The 21,610-nt window shown below is 41.9% G+C and overlaps 1 protein-coding gene across 1 annotated transcript in view; it reads left to right on the top strand.

The window, feature by feature from the left end:
- Positions 1-20,534, top strand: part of NFATC2 (nuclear factor of activated T cells 2) — an 83,517-nt gene extending 62,983 nt beyond the window's left edge. Inside the window, exon 10 of the mRNA XM_054173612.1 lies at positions 20,110-20,534. Coding sequence (XP_054029587.1) covers positions 20,110-20,165 — 56 coding nt within the window. The 3' untranslated portion in view covers positions 20,166-20,534. The remainder of the gene's footprint in view (positions 1-20,109) is intronic.
- Positions 20,535-21,610: the final 1,076 nt, after the last annotated feature.

Below are 21,610 nucleotides of genomic sequence, written 5' to 3'. Positions count from 1 at the left end.
ATGGGTGAAGTGGGGCACAGAGCTTTTAGGTGACTTGCCCCAGCTGATGCAAAAAGTCACTGCTAAAACCATAGTTTGCCTGAGGGAATCACAGGCACCTAGATTCACCCAGCTGCATCCATTGCACAGATATGAGGGTACCAAAAGCACATGAAGCTGCTGTCCAGGTGTGGAGGCCTGGGGCAGCACTAGGCATGCCATAGGTTATTAAAACACATGATGCATTAAAGGGAGGGATTGGCAGAGCTGCTCTTTCCCTTTCCTTTCCTTTCCACCAGCCTCACTCCCTTCGTACTGTATATATCAAAGAATGCTGGCTGCTTTCTAGAAGGGAACAATTGATTACTGGGAAGTAATATGCTACCTGTCACTGAGAACATGTGTGTCTGCTAGAAATACCCTCATTTCCTAGGGGAAAGTCTAGACACAGCAAAGCTGTCGTGTGAGCAAGTACAGGATGTAAGGAAAATGAATCAGTGGTCTTCCTGCCAGCTAGGGGTAACACCAGGTGTTTTATGCAGAAATTCTTTCAGTTCAGTCAAAATAGTAATTGTTTAGACAACATTTTTAGGTATGAGGGCTTTGGAGACGAGAAGCAAGAAATGTGTGGATAGGAAATGGCTTCTAATAAAACTGTACAAAGCGGGAAAGGGGTTTATCTCCTTCACCATTTTGTATTGAAACAGAGAAGCTCTCTCTGCAAACCTTTAACAGGGCTTGTTTTACACTTAGGCAGCTTACCACACAAGCATGATGGTTAAGGTGGTTCATTTTGTAATTTTTTTTATTTCTTTTTTTGCTAGCACAGCTATTATGGTAAAAGCCCTTGTATAGACACAGCTCTGTTGGTGTAAAAACACTGGAATCAGCACAGCTTATGCCAAGTCAGGGAACCACCACCAGCTGTTTCACTGAGAGGCTTTTGTAACCGGGATGACTGTCTGCCTTGGAAGAAGGGTTTCCACCAGCAATGCCAGTGCTGCTAAGCTGGCTAAACTTGCAGGGTACATACAGCCTGTATAATATAAAGGATTTTCACATGGGCATGAGCTGAGCCTGCTCGCTTTGATGCTGACCACCTCAAAATGAGTCCTAGTGTTAGTAACTTCCGGTAAGGATGGTGCAACGGGCTGGATTCATTTATTAGAGAGGAGCTAAGGAACCCACAGCTAGGTATGTATTGGTCCTCCAAGTTTATCCCAGTATCTCCCCTTTAAAATTAGCATGATGTAATTGAATAACTATTGAGCTGGCTTACATCCACATGGCAGCCCTTCCTAATTATGTGTAATTTTACTGTGAGTCTTGGAATATTGGTAGCAATTTAAAAGTCCCTGTACAGGTGACTGGAGCAAAAGATGAGAGTTATTTTTTGCTAATTTTCAAGTCTGAACCAAGAAAAAACAAAATATTAAAAATATGAACCTTGGTGTTATAGTCTTTCAAAATCCAAGCAGAAAAAAATGATGCAACTTTGGAGGGTGAGGGGTTGATTGCAGGATTTTGAAACAAATCTCATGATTATTAGAGGCCTGACTCATGGACCCTGAATGCCTGGGTTTGGCATGTTAATGTTAAGAATATGCAAAGGTGGGTAAAGGGTAGAGGCCTTTTCTCCTCTTAAAATGCAGTATGGGAGGATTCAGCTCCTCCTGTGATGGCTAGAGAAAAGGCAGCTTGAGCCATTTTGGAACTGCACTTCTGAAATCTTGAGCCGTTTTTGAACTGCACTTCTGAAATCTTGCAAGCAGCTGCAGAGAGCCCTGCTGCTTTGAAAAGTTTGGACAACATCTGCACATTTCTTTAACTATTGTGAAATAAAAGGCCTGGCAAGAATAACCATCTTAAAGATATGCAATCTGCTTGTGGTGCAAACTGAAAGCCAGTTATAAAGTCTTCTGCTATAGAAAAATGGCTGGATTCTCAGCTTTATTCACACAAGCAGAACTTTGCCAGTTAAGGTCACATCCTGCCAGGCAGCATGGATTAGTTGACGGAGGTTGTTTTGTCTCTATATATCTTTTCTCTCACAAGACTCAAGATCTACAGGTGATTAATTTAAAACCCATTTTTCTTCCACCATTTTTCTTTAAATGAAAATTTAAAAATATTGTTTATAAATCCATGACCATTTTAAAATAAAAAAGAAAAAATGAGAAGGAATCATCTGAATTCCCCACCAAAGTCAGTTTTCTGACAAGAACTCTAAAGAATGAGGACTTCTTTTCTGCCCAGCAGAATCTGATGCACCTTTTATTCTCCACGGTCATTTTATAGTGCAGCTTACCAGTTCCGAGAGACTTCTGTGCTCTAATTTGGATGCAATATGTTTTCAGAGGAATGTTAGAATTAGATAGAAGAAGACAGTCCTGTGCTGGCTACAAGAAGTACTAGATGACCTAATAGGTCATTCCTGCTTCTCTGATTCGAAAAACAAGCAGCACATTTGTAGTTGTGCCAGCAAGACAGTCAGAGATAGGGAAGAGGAGCAGATACTGGAAGACCATAAAACTCCTTTCCCAGAATATTAGCTCCTAACTTGAACTTTCAGCCAGTTGCTGGCTTTCACACTCTCTCTCATTTTTGTGTTTACCAAGAAGAAACCAGAAAAAGGTAGAAGCCAATCTGAAATGTATAAACAATGAAGTTGTGTCCAACTCATCACTCCAAGTCCCCATGCTTCAATTTTTGCAAGCACAGAAATCTGGACATACATCCAGCTATGAATTTCACAGATAAACCCTCTCTCTGAAGAGGTCTGCCCAAAAAGCCAAAATCCAAGTACTCCAAACTCAGCAAACACTCATATTCTCCAGTTTAGGTGTGTGTCTTCTAGAAGTACTACAGTCTGGCAATTAAAACTCTGATCTGTCTATATTTATGTGACTAATGGTGTGATAACAGTGACTTTGAAAACTTGGGTTTGAGTTGGATTTAACCAGTGCTAGATCCAAAAGAGTTAAATCTTCAGCTGCTGTCAACTAGAGTGAAACCACTGAGGATCAAAGGGCTTCTGCAGTGATACCCATGTGACTCAGCACAGCAACTAATTCACTCAGTGAGAAACTGCTCTAATTCTATCTTCCTGCAGGTTCTCCTAATCCATGCAGTTCCCACTTTAATCAAGACATGTCCTTTTGTAAGTTTTTAATTAGGAGACTTTGCACTGTGAAACATAGGCTAAACTCTGCCCTCAGTGGAACAAACATAATTTCTTTCAAGTGAAATGGTAATTGAACTAGATTTAGTGAGAAAAGTATTACTGACTTTTGCCTGTGGATGTTGAGGTGAGTGATAGGTTTTGCATCTGAGGGAGAATGTTTCCATGTGGATCATTGTCAGGTGTGGAAGTAACAGTCAAAGTGAACTGTCCCTTGCTTCAACCCAGCTGTGTGCATTTGGGATACTCTTCACAGGTGGTGGGAAGGTGCTGGCAGTGTGGTGGTCGTGTGCCAGACCTGGTGTTGCACCAAAGCAGTGTGCACTGATGACGGAAAACCTTGAGGTCCTGCAGAACTAGTCAGATGACATCACAGCCAAGTGACAACATAGTTTAGTCCTTTTTTCAGTACTCACATGTTGTCTTGCTCTGCCTTTGCTGAACCTTTACTTTTAACATGCAAATAATAATTTGGGCCAGGGCAAAAGCAGCAGTAAATTAGAGGAGTGTGAGTTTGTAACCATTCCCTGTGATCATCTCTGCCAGGGAGTCTAGTCAAAGATTCCCAAATTGTGGTGTGGTTTAGTTTGGTTTCTTAATGATGAATGACTTCATCATCCATGAATGAATCAAGTCAAATGTAGGACAAATAGTGAGACACTTGAATGACTCTTATGACATTTGCAATGTCTCAATGGGTGCTAGTTTATTTAGGTGGTTTCTAAGTTTCTTTGGAAAGAGTGAGAATGACTAAATGAAGGGGGAGCCACTTCAGAAGTATGGGAGTCAATGGTGAAAGTATTGTGACAGTTAAACCTCCCTGGGTTAAATATCTGTCATTATGAGCAATGCAGCGTTGGTAATTTTGTAAGAGCTCAGTTCCAGGAGACTTAGTAGCCACAAGGCCAGAGGAGGCTGGATGAGGCACCAGACATTGCATTTCCTTTATCATCAAATCCCTCCTGCTGCTCATGCTGGGATTTCATCAGCCTGTGCTGGGACTTCTGGGTTTCCAATTCTTACAGGAAGCAGCAGGGCTGTTCTCCAAAAGCATCTGTGCAAGTTCTGACTTTGTAAGGCATCTGCCCTTAGATGGCTGTGGTGCCTCCAGCATGCCCACAGGTGGTGCCTTCAGACACTGCTTTCCAGGGGAAGGGCATTGCCATGGGCACACAGGGCACTGCTGTACCTGTGCTTTAATCACGTTTCATGGTTCTGCCAAAGCTGAAAATAAGGCTGACCATTTTGATAGGTAAATGGTCACCAACCTAGGAACCTGTCCTCAGGACCTGGGGAAGACCTCCAGTTCAAGTTACTGGATGTGAAGTAATTATAATTTTGTAAAATTGCTATCTTCAAAGGCTGAAAGTATTCTGCAAACGCTGTCCACTCTAAGCACTGGGCAGATCCAGTGGTGAGACTGGCTTGGTTTAAGCCAGAACTGGGGCAAATTGGAGCTGTGTATTTTTAATTTCACCGTGTATTGCAGGTCTTTTTTCCTTAAAATTACAGTCTTTTTTTTTTTTTTTTCTTGTCCAGTCACTTCTTCACTCATGCTCATTTGCTTTGAGTGGGGTTCTGTCTTCTTTGGAAAGCATCCCAAGATACTGATTTCCCAGCAGGCAAGCCCTAGGGTGAAATTTTCAGCTAGGTAGGCCGGGTTATATGAGAGCTCTTCTTCTGAGGTCATCCTGCAGCTCCATGTCATTAAATTATATTTTCAGATATGCTTCCTCTTAAAAAAAAATATTAAAAAATATTCAGTATAAATTTTATAGACTATTATTAAAATTAAAAGCACAGAAAACGACTTTTTATGTCTGCTTTAGAAATTAGTATCTGCGGACCTTTCTTTTATACTCGGTTGCATTTCATAGGTCTTTTCATCTTCAAAACTAGAGCAAATTTGGGATCAAGGTTAAGACTTTCCAAAAATTCAAGCTTTTCTGATAATGGTCCTTGGTTTGGATGTGGCATTAAATGCTCCTCCATATTTTCCTATCATGCCAAAAAAGCATTGCTGCCTTTCAAAAACCACTGCTGAGCTTGAGTGTCTGCAGAAAGGCTGGAAGAAACCTCTCCTGCATGTGGTACTCCAGTGCAGGTCTTGGGGAGCATACTCCAGCCATGCAAATAATCTAGCCCTTAATCACAGTTAGACTGTAATATTTACTAGCATTTCAACAGATTGTGGTCAGTACAGCAAGACATTCATTTCCTCCCCTGTATGCAACAAGAGATGCTCACGGTCGATGGCTGGTTTGTTACAGGAAGCTCACGTTGTTGCACACAGACACACTGTGCTGAGGCCAGCTCTGTTTGGGGGGATCAGAGGCTGAGCAACCAGAGTGATTAGCCACAGGCAGCCTCTCCCACAGCCTCTGCAGCAAAGGTAATGCACACAGAGCCACACGGACCAAAATCTCTCGAGGATTTTTCTTTTTCAAGCTGTACTCTGCATTCAGCTGACAGATGCACTGGTTATCTGGGGAGTCCCTGCCTGTGGCACCTAGACAAAAATGCTTTGGCAGACAAATAAGTGAGGAAATTAATTTTCTTGTCATTAGCAAACAGTGCAAGCCATCACGCCTGCATAGATCGAATTTGTTATGATAGCAAAACAAGTTCTATGGAAACCATTGTGAACCCTGGAGTGAGGCTGCCCAGGAGAGTTGGGGAAAGCCGCTTTTGTTTGTTGTGCTTGGCGTTGCTTTGCTCTGGATGAAGATGCTTTAATTTTGTGGGGAGACCCAAGAGAGCATTCCTCTTTTTCCATACCAGAAAGCCTTCCAAGCTGGCATAAATGTCCTCTCTTTCCAGCTGCTCCTTTCCAAACACACTGTGCCTCCTAAAGATAGTCTTTACAGTGGCTGGGGCTGGTGGAAAACATGAAGCCTGCATGGATTAGCACAGGAATTCATTTGGGCTGACGAATTGGGTTTCCCTCTATAAACAGCACTAGTGTTTTCATCTTCTGGATAGCACAGCAAACTTCGTGTCCTCTTGCTCCTCGCCCTGTCTCTCCCGCGTTGTGAAACGCCTGCGTCTAGGCCAGCCATGCTAAAAGACACCCTGAGACCTGCTTATGGGGGATGGAACACAGCATGCCTTCAACGAGGTGTTTTTAACTATCTCCCTTCTCAGACAGGATTTTTCCAGCTCTTGAAGTGGTGGGGTTATTTTGTTGGGTTTGAGTTTCTTTTCAGTTTGTTTTCTTTCCAGGTAAAAGGGAAATGAAAGTAATCCCTTATCCACTGCTTTAGTGACCTTACTAGCAACCCAAACTGCATATTTTGTTTTCTTCTTTGTTTAACTTCAGCAACAAAATGCTTCTCTTCTGCAGGAGTCAGGGATTCTCTAACCCTTTCCCCCCAGGCCTTTGGGCATGCAGGGGCTGGGTCGCAGGAGCACAGCCCAGTACTGCATCACTACTGGGGACCTTCTTACCCCTACCAGGGAAGCACCTCCCAGCACATCCCTGAATACTGCTGCTGCTGCAAGCAAATACATGTTGCTGTCACTTATACCTTCTTTTATAGCTTACTTGGTAAATATAATCATCAGGGGTTATTAATCACCCAACATTGCTGCCACCATAGCTCAGGAGAGGAAAGACATGTAAAGGCCAATTACGTGATCAGGCTGCATTTAGTGGTGGTTGTTTTTTACCTGACTTCTCGGCAATGGACAATTTTGTTCGTGTCACTGAGCAGGGTATCAGAGCTCTCTGGATAAAAATGGGGGACTTGGGATTCAGCTGTCAAATGGAAGAATTATTTAAGTAATAAAGCCCTGTCCCTGAACTATTTTAATTTCCATGTTTTCACATGTATAACCCACACCCCATTAAAAGTTTGTTCCTTGAAAATAAGTCTCGGCAACCCTCCAGCTCCTCACAACACATTGCAGGTCTCTCCTGCCCTTTCAAAGCACTCCCAGTCCATTTATTCTCCATTGCTAGTAGGGTTGTCTGCTCTGGGATAGAGGGAAAGAAGAGGGAATTATTGTGGCTTTGAGAGAGCAGGCAGCTGAAATGGGCACAGGAGAAGCATTCTGGAAGGAAAAGGTGCAGGGGTAAAGACATTACCCTCACTCGTGTGTAACCTGACCTATTGCTGAACTGTGACAAGTCTTCTTGTAGATAACATAGATTGTACTTGTGTCAGTATGGGATTTAAAAACACAGATTCTACCAACAAAAAAAAGCAGAAAACTTGACAGTGGATGCAATGCCATAGTGTTTTATAAGTTTATTGAGTTACAGTGTATTTACTCTGCTGCATTTCACAGTGTAAGCAGTGCCATGCTTTCAAAAGTCAGGGTCAGGATGATGTTGACTGCAGCTAAAATATTTTCTCTGCCACATCAGTTGATGCAGATACTTATTTGTGCATTTCCTGATTACCACACTTGAGTTAAACACCGTTGGCATAGAGTGATGAAAGAGGCTGCCCAAGGGGAGCCCCAGGGTGCTCTTAGGAGAGAAGGCTCTGGCCAGGACGTGAGCTTTCAAGTATAGTTACTTTAAGCAGGCTCACTAGCTGCCAAGGGTTTTGCAGCTGGAGCATCAGCCACACTGAACCACAGGAGGAAAACAGTGCAGTACATTTCCAAAATACTAACAGCTGGATGCAGATGACATTTCTGAATCAAGAAAAAAACACACCAACAAACCAAACCAAAACCAAACCAGCCTCCCTTGAGTTGCTCTCTTGTCTGCTTCAGATGCTACCCCCATGCAGTGGCACAAGAGTTGATGCAGAAATGCAAGTGGGGGATGTTTCTGGGGCTCCTAGTATGGTAATGAGAAGTGGGATAGTGCCCACTGAACACGGTCACCCTCCTGAACCATAAAAATTGCCTGTGTGGCTGAAAGGCTGCAGCCTTTCATCCTGATCATCCTCTAGATCTCAGCCAAGGTCAGCAGTGACCATGCCCTCTCTGGAGACTCTGCTGGCTGTTGCTATTAGCAGTGGTGATTCCCAGCCCAAATATAAACTGTGCTGTTATTTTTAGTGTTGACTACAGTCATGTCCCATTTTTACTTGGCATCCCAAAAGAGAAACCCCGGTAACTATTGTAGGGCATACTCTATGGATGTCCCCAGCACTTGTTCCATTGTCTGTTGGAGAAACACTGGGTACAATCTAGTCCAGATTCTGAGAGGTGATGGCATGCTTTTGTCTCCGTGAGATTTTTTTTTTAAAGTGGAAAAATGTGATTTGGCTGAGAGTTAGCTACCAAACTACCTTTAAAAATCTGGTCTTGCAGAAGGTATCTGGTGGCTTCATGTGGTTTCATTGTGCTCTCTGTCTTAGCTGGTGCATTTCATTCGTGTTGGCAGTCACTTTCCGCTCAGAAAGAGTTATGGTGCTCTTGGCCTTCAACTTTGCTACCTCTGTGTCTCCCATCTGTCTGTGGCTAGCTCCTCAACTGCAGGACAAAACACTATTCCCATTCAATCCACATTCCTAGCCGAGGGGACAGCCTGCCAATTGCTTCTGAATGTGTTATGTAGTCAGATGAGATCATACCAAACGTAAGCAAGTTTTATCTTTATTTTAGGCAAGAGAGTGTTTTATCATGATGTGGTTCCAAAGCCGTCGTTGTTTGGTTGGAATTCACCCAGGAAGTGTAGCAGTGGATGGTTAAATGCAAACTAATAATTTCAATATGAGCTACGAATGCAGAGCTCAGGAGCTGGCTGTGCAAGCGCGTGTATAAAGGAGAACATTGTCATAGATCTGAGAGGAAGTGGGGAGCGATCAGGATGGCCTTGCTAGGTACTTGCAGCATGCCTCTGAGACACTGCAATGCACATAGTATTTTGCTTCCTGCCTGGGTTGCACGGGGATACACACGGCTCCCAGACCTCACAGTTGGAAAATTTGGGATGGCTCATCACTAAATCTTGGGAAGAATTCCCTGGGGCAGTCTCTTTGGGTGGTTGTTTCTCCATCTTGATCTGGAATTGGGATGGGAGGTCTGCAAATAATTGAAGGCTAATTTCTGAACAAATGTAGGTTATTGCTATTGTGGTGAGGTTGGGAATTGCCCAACCTCAATAGAGCTGGCTGCACTTCAGCTGAAGATAGTCACCTCAGCAGCTATTGGACTTTGAGGAGCTCAGTTCTATTTCTGGTAATTTATATCCCCTCTTTCAGTTTCTTACTGAGAACAAAAGTTTTATTGTTTGTGCCACTGACTCAGATTGAAAGTTAGAAGTCTTTGGATGATGCATGTACCTTTGTCTTATTCTCTCAAGCTGTTTACTGGCAGATGTTCCTGGGCTTCTTGAGGTGAGATGCAAAGTCAGCTACATGATCTGCCCTCCACAGTCTTTTGCATTCTTTTTTCTAGTTCTAGATGTTACAGTTAGCTCTCTGATTCATAATGGTCTCTGATTTATACATATATTCCATAGCATTCTAGAATATTTTTATTATTACATTATTTTATGTTAGAAACACTACACAGATGAGAACTCCACTGTGGCAGATGCTGATTTGACTCCAAATGAAAGCAAGCAGTTCCTGCCTCAAAGGACTTTCAGTCAAAGTGCAGGATAAAAGCAAACAGATGGATGTGGGCAGACACAGGGTATCTTGTATGTGGCACCTCTTTGACATTGTTATATGTGAACTGTAGAACTCTGTCAATAACCACTGAAATGTGTAATGGTCTGGATTCTCTCCAGCTAACCTGGGACTTGTAAGTGTAGCCCAAATTTAGGCTCTCAACTGTGCTGGACCCCTGTTGCTGAAACCTGCAGACCTCTCTAGCAGTGCCTGTTGCTTTCCATTGCCTGCAGAAGGAGGCCCTGATACCAGGGCTCCTCGAACAGTGTTTGCTATTCACTGCCTAATGCAAGGGGGCAAACAAGGTGTCCCCAAACATTCATTTGGTGAAGGATGTGGAGTCATGATAGAAAAATAATCTGCCCACCAAAGTGATTTCATGTGTTCCCCTGCTCAGTGTTTTCCAGTAGAAACAGAGTGCCTACTGCCCATAGCCCTCTGTAAAGTAAAGCACATAAGAAACATATGCCTTCTTCGTGCTCACTGTTCCAAAGTTGTTTGTGAAAGCAGAGTAATTGCAAGCAGAAGGTTATTTGCATGTCTCTCCAGAAGAGAGCTTGGTTTGCCTGGCAAAATTGGTTGTAGGCCAGTCGCACATCTTCCCTGTTACTTTGGGACAGTGGGTTTGTGCCGGCTGCTTTCTCTTGAGAACTGGGCTCAAAATGCAGTTCAGACATGTTTGGAGGGAAACCCAGTTTGCTGGAGAGGCCCAGGTTCTGCAAGAATCCACAAGCCCTTCAGTTAACACACAGAGCAGAAGATAAGATGCCAGAGAATGAGAGCCAGTAAATAGTTTTGTGGATTAATAAGACATAAGCGCCAGTGCTCAAGGGAGGAAAATAGATTACATTATTGACTGTTCATCCCCTGCAAAACTGCCTAAAGGGAAGGGTAATATAGTTTGTTTCCCCTTAATTAAATATTTGTTAAATGGTTTGTTTCCCCTCAATTAAATATTTGTTCTGGTAGTTCTTTTGTGACAGAAATAAAAAAGCAGCAGCATTGCCTATTCTTGTTACTTTCAGCTAATCCTGAGCATGCTGTAACTGTTCTTTGGTTCCTACCTCCTAATTATTTCCTGTAAAAAATAGCTTTCTCCCATCCATTCTCTTTTTCTTTCTGTTTTTGAAACACTTCACTGAATGACTCATATCACCTCTCAGTAAATAGGTTAAGTCTAGGAGAATGATGAAACTGCAGAGTGGCATGTGAATAAACAGTGCAATTGCTTATGTGCTTTTCCTGCCAGCAGTTACTATTTTAGAGGCATTGTGGCATCTATTACCAATTTCATTAGCTTTTAAACAACGAAGTGCAAGCTACTGTAGGAAAAAGTCTTCACCAACCTCCTTTGGTTTTGCTGGTTTTAATCTAAAAGAAATGTCTGAATACCAAATGGCATTGCTTGTCTCAGCAGTTATGCACCAAATTCATAAGGTCCAAACCAGGCATAGGAAAATAGCAGCAAGCAGCTGTTGCAGAGCTAGATCAAGAGATAGGAGTGACAAAATTAAGACTCTTGTTCTGTGTTTCTTAACCCTCAGACTGATATTTCTGTATTGCTTTAGCCAACTAATGCAGTTTAAGAAGACTAACTCCATCCCTTCTCGTATAAGGTTTTTTGTATATGTATTTATTAATTATGTGTGCATTCTATTTGGACTATTTCACTTGGTCTCATTGCATGCTAACTACAACTAAACACAAACTTCATCTTTTCTCAGTAACTCACTAACTATCAACTAGAGAGCCAACTGCATGACTCAAACACGTGTCCCTTCCCTTACAATTTCAGCCAAAACTATCTGGCATCAGAGTACTGCCGAATGAAAGTCATATCTAAATATATGTGAGCAGAAAGAAAGTTAAAAAAAGACTTTGTTATGGAAAGCTACTACAAACCAAATCCACGGTGGCCTGGAATTCCTCATCACACCCAGGCTGATCTAGTTTTCCACTTCCAAGGTACACTCCCAAAGTGACTGCTGATACTCACAGAAGAACTGCACAAAGTCATCACATCATGTTGCAGTTCCTTACATGTAGTGGCTTAACAGACTTAAAGAGTTTATCTAAGAAATAAACACAGTATGTATCATTGTCTTAGCAAATTTAGTAATACCAGAGGTTTTGCTTTGCATGCACTTCCTGGCAGTGTCAGCATTAATATTCAGAGACAGTCCTTTGTCAGGTAACCCATGAATGAGATTGGCAGCACCTAGCACAGGGTACCATCCTCAACACCATCCTTCAGGTTGACTTTAAGTATGTGCAGAGCTATACAGGCCAGGCAGGAAAAGAGATTTAAAGAAACACCGCAGTATGATGAGGTGGATCTTCTCACTGTACTCATTCAATGACTAAGATCCAGCTCCTCTAAATTAAGGGGGCATTAACACCAGGGAAACTGAACCTGCAGATGAGCTCCAAGGGCTTCCCACAGTGGTGCGCTGAAGCCTAATGGGGCAGGCTGGAAGGCACATGCTGTTGTGCCTGAAGACGCTCTTTCCAGGCTGCCATTTGTGGATTCTTCCTCCAGTTTTGTGCCTATCTTAGAATCTTCTGATAGAAAACTGACAACTAAATACTGACAACTAAATACTGAAAACTGTCAGACAAACAGGAAATCACACTCTGGAGAAAAAATTGCCTTTTCTCTTGCTGTTCCCGTCAGCAGCACAGGATGAAAAAGCTCATGCACACATGCATCTCTGTCCTGCAAATATCACATAACCCTTGCTTCCTGGTTCATGGAGAAGGTGCCTAGAAAACTTAACTCATTGAATTCAGATGGATTCAAACAGAGATCAGATGGATTAAATAATTGAAAATACCAAGAGTGGCACCTGACAGCCTTAAAATTCCTCCATTCAGCTTACTTCAGGGCAACCTTTGGCACCTGCCTCTCCAGAAGAGTATGTCATTTGTAAGCAATATAATTCTCACATATTGCTTGCACTTCAGATTTCAGTCCCCTTGCTACAGAGTCTCAATAAACTGGTCTTCCAGGGAATTAAACAACCAGTTAACAGCCAGTTCTTTTCTGAACTGATTAACTGAGTAAAAGTCCTCCGGCCATGGAAGTGTAATGATTTCTTTACTAATCACTCACAGGTTCAGGTGCAACTTATTACTGATTTACAAGATTGTAACTATTTGTGTAACAAGATGAAGTGAAGCATGGCAAAATAGGACAGCTACCTAACTGCTCCATGCATAGGGAGAGCAGCACAGGTTTCACATCATCTCCTCTGCTGCATTCTGCTCTATTCTCCTTCCTTTGTAGCTACTGACTTTCCTTCATATCACTGAGGAGGAAATGGCTGGATGGAAGTGTAGAGTAACACCTTCTGTCTGAGGATAATGCATGGATAAACAAAAGGATTGTTTTTCTAAGAGAAATTTTTCAGGCTACCAGCTGTCTGAGGAGAGCAGTCCCAGATGTGCCGCACAGTCAGTGAACAGAGCGTCAGTGCAGCTTTCCACAAGTGGCACCCCAGTGTCTCCCAGGACAAGGCATCCCCAAGGCTGAGGAATGCTCCTTAGTCTCCTGACTTTATGTGCTATACAGCAGCAGAGTCAGAACAGGTCACTGTCTCCAAAGTGCTCTCTACGTTGCTCAGTTTCCTGATAGAAATACTTAAGACCCAATTTTTGGAAGCATTAGTTTGATAACTTAAACTGCTGCTTATTAAGAGTGCCTAAGTGAGCTTAGCACCTCATGCTTTTGGTAGTTTGAGATCTAAACTACCTAAAGACTTGAAAACATTCCTGTAGGGACTTTTGAAAATGACTGCTCTCTATTACATCCACACATTTTGTATAGGCTCACTCTGTGCAGGTCATCATCACTGACAACTTTTTTCTCTTAGCTAGGCATGTATTATTTAAGTTCCCTCAGTGTGACCTTTGCTGCCTTTTTTCATTTTTCAGACCAAGGAAAAGCTGTAATAAATCTGGTCCTTCAGGGATGCTTGGACTTGGCCAGGGCCATATGGCAAGATGATGTTATAATAGCAGAGGTCCAAGCTCTGGAGTCCCACTCTACAGTCTTCTGCTTTTAACTGCAAGGTCACGTTTTTCCCTGACAGGTTTAATGCAGTCAGGTTTTATTGGTAGGCCGTTGATCTTTTCTGGAAGCCCACTGACAATAATGAAAGTACTTAGAAAACCCTTAAAATTTCTGGGGTAGTATCACAGTCAGATTTGTGTTTCAAGTATTTCTTTCTTGACAGTTGTGATGTATAGTGCATTTAGGACACAGATTTTTTTTACTTCTTCTTCTTTCCCCCCTCCCCCCACCCCCAAATGTTGTCTTCATTTTCTGCTCTTTTCTTACAGGCACACCCAGCTTCCTCTTAAAGATTTTGGGTAGGATAGCACCATAGATACCAATTGTTTCAGTTTTGCACCTCACTCTGGAACTATATTGAAATATAAGGGAGGGAGTGAAATCCAGAAATTCCTGGGAATCACAAGGAGTTTAGATATTGATTTCAGTTGGGACAAGCTTTAGCCAAAAATATGCATTTTATTTAGATTCTGTTTTCCATCAGATATCTATATTATGATGTTAAATTCATGGAAAGATGCCAGTGAGTTTTGAGCCTATTGAAACCATTAGCAAAAATGTACCATGGGACTTGAGTTGCCACTTAGTTTGAGATCAGTAACTTCTTCCAAGAGTTTGCTTAATTAGTGGAGATGAGCTGATTGCTGTTTAGCTGGATGGTAGGGAGGAGGTTTATGGCTTACACAGACTGCATAGATTACAAACAGGACAAGGAAGAAAAGTTGCAGAGTACATCTATTGGCGTTATTTCAACAAGAAGTAAAACCTTTTTTTGATCTGTAATTAAAGCTTTACAGCTAAGAACCTCTTGGTAATTATATGTTCCCATCTTCCATGAAGACTGAAAAAAAAAAGCCTTTTATTGCTGTTGATTTATAGAACAGCCTCCTACACCCCCGAGGTATTTTCCCCCAACTCAGTTTGTTGGGTTTGGGCTCCTTGTGCCTGATACACCTAGATTTGTATTTACCAGTCAATTAGTTGTTCTGCTGGCATGTGCAAAGAGATTGACTTTATGGGATGCAGACCATAAAATAGGCTGTGTACTGAGTGGTAGGCTCCAGTGTACGATACGTGGCTGTGCAACCTTAGGGAGCCAAGTAAAATATTTCTTTTCTATATATAGTCACCTGAAACCCAGCAGTGCTGGATTTCACTTCTGAATCTTGCATTCAAAACTTAACTTCATTTTGAAGAAGGACTTTTTCCTTCCTTACCATTGCAATTATTATTTTATTCTTTCTAATTTCCACATGGTTTTGCAGAAGTGCTAAATGCTTTCATGATGAATGAAAAAGAAATCCAAAAAGATCAGACAGGGGTGGGGGGAAAAAAAGACCACATCATTTAAAAAATTGCCATTTTATGAGGGGAAAAAAATAATCACTTTGTGTTTGAAGTGAATATTAAACTTGCATAATTTCTTCGCTCATATCTTTCCTGTTCTTTACAATTAAGGCAAAGTCTAATTTGCATGCCGCTGTGGTTAGAGCGCTCATTTAAAAGGGACTGACTTTTGATCTGGCAGAAATGTCTCCTGTTTTATTTGGGCCACTAAGATGACAACTGAATTTTGCAAAAGGCAGTGACTAGTCTTTGGCCTGACTTCCAAGACGCATGGACCTCCTGTGCCTCTGACACCTCAGATCGAATTATCAGCGTTTCGCACCCTTTGTGACCGATTGAGGAGTGTAATTTTTTGCATACTTATTTTTAGCTAAGTTGAGAAAAGAGGGGGAAAAGGTAAAAATCTAGTGCTGGATCTGAGCAAACAGAAAGGTCAGCGGTTAAGTTCTGCCTTGTGTATTGTATATGCTGCAATGTCCTTTTAATACATTAAAGCACAAAATGAAAGACGAGCTGAAAACTGTAACATTTGGCCTTGCAACGTAGGTCAAAGGTTACCTTTTTTTCTCAAAAATGGTTTTGCAAATCTTTTTCAGAGCTGATAGATACACACCTTAGCTGGATACAAAACATTATATGAAAAAGAATGACTGTGATCTTTGATCCAAGCAATCAAAAAGAAAGGTAATCAGTATTTTTCTGCCTTTTCTCCAGCTGTGTGTTTCTCTTAACCTGTATTTATTTATTTTTTCAATTGAAAAGTCATTCCCCTTTTTTGTTTGGCTTAAAGGGTTTTAAATCTTATTTAATTCCTTTTTTTTTTTTTTTCTTTAATTCTTTTTCTTCCTCATTTGTGTACCACAGAACTTGGGGCATGGTGGGTAGGGAAGGAGAGATGGGGTTGTGCATGTTGGGGCTTGTAGCATCCTTTTGTTCCCAGGCAGCAGCTAGAACCACTATAAGACAGTGGTTTGTCCCATCACTTTTGAGGGCACAGAAAAAATTCAGGGTTCAACTTTCCTCCCCAGTCCCTTTTACACCATTAGTGCCTCCCTGAGTGTCTTTGCTTTGCATGCAAAAACACCACATCAGTGGAGCAACCATGGAATATGGCAGGATCCCTGCCCAGTGCAGGGAGGAGCCCACTGGAGCTGAGCTTTGCATACTCTGCTGAGACCCTCACTGATGCAGGGTTCCCCAAAGGGCACAAGACCCAGGTATATCTCTGTGACAACACTGACTTCATCAGTATTATTCCAGACAGGCATGGAGTAACTCTGGTGAAGTTACTGACTCTGTGTGTCTGTGTGTGTGTGCACGCATGTGTGTGTGTGTGTGTGTGTGTGCGTGTAGAGAATCAATTACAAGGAGCCTGACTCATTGCCAGCTAAAACTGGAGACTGTTTTCTGTCTCTGGACTACCAGTTGAAGCTCGGTATTTAATACAACCCACTATCATCCCGCAACTGAATACACTCCAGATTTCTATCTGAGAGAATGTGAATTAGAGTCTTAAATGTCTTTGAGGACTGGAGCCTGAGAGACTAACTCTTAACTCATCAAAGCTGAGTGATCAGAAGAATACAGACATTCTCCCATGATTTTAGCCAGCCTCTTACATTTAGCTAACTTGAGGATCTCCAAACAGCAGCAGCATCTAACAGAGGATATGTTGAAGGGATTCAAGCCTAACTAGGCATTTCCTTGGTCTGGATGGCTGACGTCAGCTGTAACTTCTGTACCCTTTTTTAGGATTTAATCTTTCATTATCTTTGCATATGTCCTCATGGCCCCATTTAATCAGTTCTTTCTCATTAAACAGATCAATAGCAGTGCGCTTCAGAGCCAGGCACCTTAAATAACAATATTTAATTTATTAACTACATCATCTCCATTTCCTCCCAGCCAGAAATGAGCAAATAATGAGAACCGATACTTGAGATACATTTTAACCATGCTACCAAAAAAAGATTGATGGGAGTTCAGATAGCAAGTTCAGCACATGATCTCAGCTTCCTCTCAACTTTCGAGATGTCTCAGTTTGCTGATTTGTTCAACCTACTGTTGAAACCCAAGTTGCTGAAATTATGCCTGGATCTGGATCCATGTGCTCCCAGACCCAGAGTATACCACCAAAGATATGTGATTGCACTAGAACTGGTCTGGAGGTGACTCCAAGCTGGGAGAGAGATACTTGCCTTGGGATCCATTCCTGTTATGTTTATATATTTATTAGATTTAGGGGCTCTGGTTGTAGATGGGACTTTTTGTGCTGAAGCAATCACTGACTTGCACATCTTTCCCTCAGAGCTCCCCAGACTAGTGTTGCACAGTTTAAACTGCAGCTAACTCACTTGGATTCAGGTGAAATTCAGGGTGACTACAGCAGACTCAGGCTAGCTGATAACTTGGAAGCTCTTGTCATTCAGATGCTTACAACAAAATCCCAATTTCCCACCTGTAAGAGCTTGCACAGGGAGCACCCAGCTGTGCCTGGGAATGGTCCTGCAGCCCATCCGTGGGGTGAATATTTGATACTGTTCCACTGCAACTTTTTAGCTCTTTTCAGCTCTTTTCAACCTCAGCCCACAAAACCCGCTGTTGACCACCTGTGCAGCACACAGGAGGGAAAGTGAAGTTTGCAGGCTGACTAAGCCTGTTACCACACCATTGAACCTGCCCAGAGCCAGCAAGCAGAGGTCCCCACACTGGGTCGTGGTCTGCTGGTGCCGCACGACAGATTTCACTTTGCCTAAAGGTCAGGCTGAGAAACCAGACCCCTCAAAATACTGTAGGTTTAATTATTTGCTTATTTTTCACTTAATATTTAACCCTGCCTAGCTGAAGATGACCGTGGTGGAGCTGTATTGAATGAAAGGAAACTCACACATGGTATTTTTGGTACACTGGCCGCCTAAACAAACGTGTCGATAAATAAATCGACCCATAGTCTCAGCCCACTTGTGTTTAGAAAGGAAATGACCCTGTAAGAGTGGGTGCCCACTTCTGTTACCTCACTGCTATTTTTAGCTAAGGCTGTGAAAAATTTCCATTGAAGACCTGCTCCTCTCATTTCCTGGGTAGAGCAAACAGGAAGCTCTTCTAACTGAGCTGGAGTTTTTTTGCCTGAAAGTTGGGCCAATCTCACCTCCCGCTGGTTGCTTGCTTGCATTGCAGAGCAGCAACACCATACACGAATTCATGCCAAAGCCAGCAGGAGATGGTGGCAGATAGGAATTGGGCAACAGGAGAGGACAAGAGTTTTGATGTCAGCCATACTTTTTTTGCCTATGTCTTTGCCGAGAGGCACCAATCTAGTTGAAATTAGGCATTTCCTGACTGGAATAAGAAAGAGATAAACTCTGATCTGTTAATGGCAGGGATTTTGAGCACAAAAGGATAGAAACTGCCTGGTGTGACACAGGCTATGAGGTCCCTTCAGCAGCATGTACTGTACCTGGATATGCAGAAGCCTGGCTCCCTGCTCCTTGTTTCAAGCACCTGTGCCATGCTCTGTGTGAATACTTAGTCTTTGAGGAACACAGCCCACCACAGCACACATCTGTACAGTCATGAGTAAAAGAGAGATTCATAAAAGATGATTGATTTTTACCTTTTCAGGGAGGAGGAATTCCATTGCATGTAGGATGGAGTGAGATTTCAAACCACTAGGTAAAACTGTTGAAAACTAGTGCATCTGCTCCCCTTCCCAGAGACAGTAAGAGAACTGGCACCTTTGTTTTATTTAATTGTGGGAAGTGGTGAAATACTACACATTTATACTTAATATATGTTTTTTCCATGTATTTTTTTCCCATATATATGTTTTTTTCCATAAATGTTTGTTAGAAATAGGTTTAAATATGGAAGAGCTACGGCTACATACCTGAGGATTAATCAGTCTTGAGTGACTGTCTTCTCCAGTTTGAGTTAGTCTTTTTCGTAGCCCTGAAATATCAATGGAAGAAATTATGTAGATTTGGGGGTCTGAAACCTTAAAAAATTTGGTCTTCTGGTTTTAAGGCAATTTTGTCAAAACAGATAAATAAACTGTGGACACTCTTGGTAAATACAGCAACCAAGGAGCTGCATGTGAAATGGAGCCCCACAACAGGCAATTCTGGGGTTTTACACCAAAATGCTTATGGTTTAGGTCTCTCTTAATCAAAGTGCAGCCTAGAGAGATTTGTTGTTCTGGGAGGTACCAAAGAGTGCTTTAAGCAAATAAGCTTGAAAGGTAGACGGGAGAGAATAGCTGTGGTATAGAACATGTAATATTGGGGAGGGGGTGGTGGGTTTAAACGAAGTTCTTCGATGTCTTCTTTGAGCTTATCAAGAAGCCTGTCCCAGCCTTTCTGAGTATCATAGTGACACATGGCAGTTTGCTTATGCTGCAAGCCACAAACAAACTACAATAGGAATGTAGAGCAAATAGAGTCTGCAGTGAGATTCATTTAAAAACCCAACCAAACAAAAAAGCCAAACCTTTTCCACCTCGATTGCAATCTCTGTTTCCAGTGCTGTGTTTCTTCCAAAGCTTTTTCTTTTAAAACTATTCTTATTTTGTTCAGCCTAGCAAGAATGTTGAAATGCTTAGAGGGAGATTTGTATTTTTTTTACCATGGGTAAAGGAAATGGCTGTAAAAGAGGGCAAGTGTGCTGATAGGGGATGAAGCAGGTACTGGACACGTGGTACAGCTTCTCATTGGTGTTTTTATGGCACTTGAAGCATGCTGAACACAGTATAAACCCCTTCTCTCCACTTCTTCCCCCTTGACTTCCAAAAATATGTAGTCTGGCTAACAAGGACTGAAAGTTTTAGGTTTTAATAAGTTGTTATGGACACAAAGGGGATGTTTTCAGCTTAACAGCAAACTGCCCAAGGACTGCTTTTACTTCTTGTGATTTCGAAAGCGCTCTAACAAATTATTCCTCTTTCTTTTATTTCACAGTTAATGAAATTATCAGGAAGGAATTTTCTGGACTCCCTGCCAGAAATCAGACATAGAAGAAGATTTGTGAGACAACTTTTACTGAATCCTTCCATAACTGACCTCTTAGATCCTTCCAATGCCCCTGCAACCTCCTGCTTCCTTAACTGTTCATCTCAAGGCACCAATTCAATGCAAGGAACAATGTATTGGCATCAAGCTGACAGCCTTGACTAAGCAACTCGCCACCTCTCTCTGTAAACATTGAGAAGGACACCCTTCCTTTCGTCCAAAGATCATATTGTTCTCATGTAACAGTGTATCTGTCTGAGGAAACTCTTCAAGCCTGCTGCAAAATACCTATCTATGTATCGATCTATCTTAGGGAGAAGTGATATGTCAGCCCTGAACACCACACAGAGCAAGGGAGGTTATATATTAGTGCTTATTTGGGTGGGGTGGGAAATGGGGGAAGAAAGAGTAATATATTCCATAAAAGAATAACAACATTTTGCAGTTCACCAACAATGACTTGTGCCCTCCAGGTCTCAAAGCCCTTTGGAGAAATTTTATTGTTGTAGGAAACTGAGGCAGCCCAAGCTTGCTCAGCCTTTATCCGACCTGGGATCAAAAGCCATTCTTTAATGACTCTGAGCACCATGATCAGTATTTCAAACAGTAGATACCAGCTGAATCCAGGAATGTTCTTTATTTTTATTGTCAGACTGGATAGGAATTTGAAGGAGAGGGATACTCATGGAGAACCAGTGAAAAGAGCAATTCAGCAGTTGTAGCACCTGCCCCAAGGTAAAATAAACCCAGATAAAACAGAGAGTAATATATAGGAGTCACAGTAAATCCAAAGATTTTATAATTGATCCTTACTAATATTTAGACAGTGTATGAATACATCTTAGATATTTTCTTTCTAACAAATTATTGCTGTTTCTTTTCATATAGAACTTACTCTTGACTCTTAACTTGTCTCATTTAGCAGCTGTAACACTTAACTATACAAGCTGCAGGGGAAAATAATTGCATCTTACAGAAGTCAGAAAAAGTATACACTTACTTATATTCACCTTGTCTCTTTAGCTTTGCAAAGCTACCAGCAATTTCTGGAAAGGTTACATTTCTGTGTGAGTTAGAATGTTTGTTATGTTTTGCTTCTTGTGTTAGAATATACTGCACTGACATAGGCTTATGACGGTAAAAGATAACCGCTGCCATCTGCAGTTGTACAGCTAGCAAGTTTATAACACTTTGGTGTGTCACAGATACCACAGTATGATCAAAAGGCATCATGAGTGGATAATCAATGTACAGTAGAAGGTAGCCATAATATTGTAGGAAATGCATAGTAATCTTTCCTGATTTTGTAAATGAGGAACACTGATTTTTTTTGGTTTTGAGTGCAGAGCCTGAGCTCTGTTCTAGAAAACACGATGAAACTATCCTGTTTTCACTTCTTTCACAGGGAACTTTGCTGAATACCAGCGTGTCCACATGCTCACAGCAGGAA

This window comes from Dryobates pubescens, chromosome 26, assembly GCF_014839835.1.
Source record: "Dryobates pubescens isolate bDryPub1 chromosome 26, bDryPub1.pri, whole genome shotgun sequence".
NCBI lineage: Eukaryota > Metazoa > Chordata > Aves > Piciformes > Picidae > Dryobates > Dryobates pubescens.
This window is presented reverse-complemented; position numbering and strand designations above follow the sequence as displayed.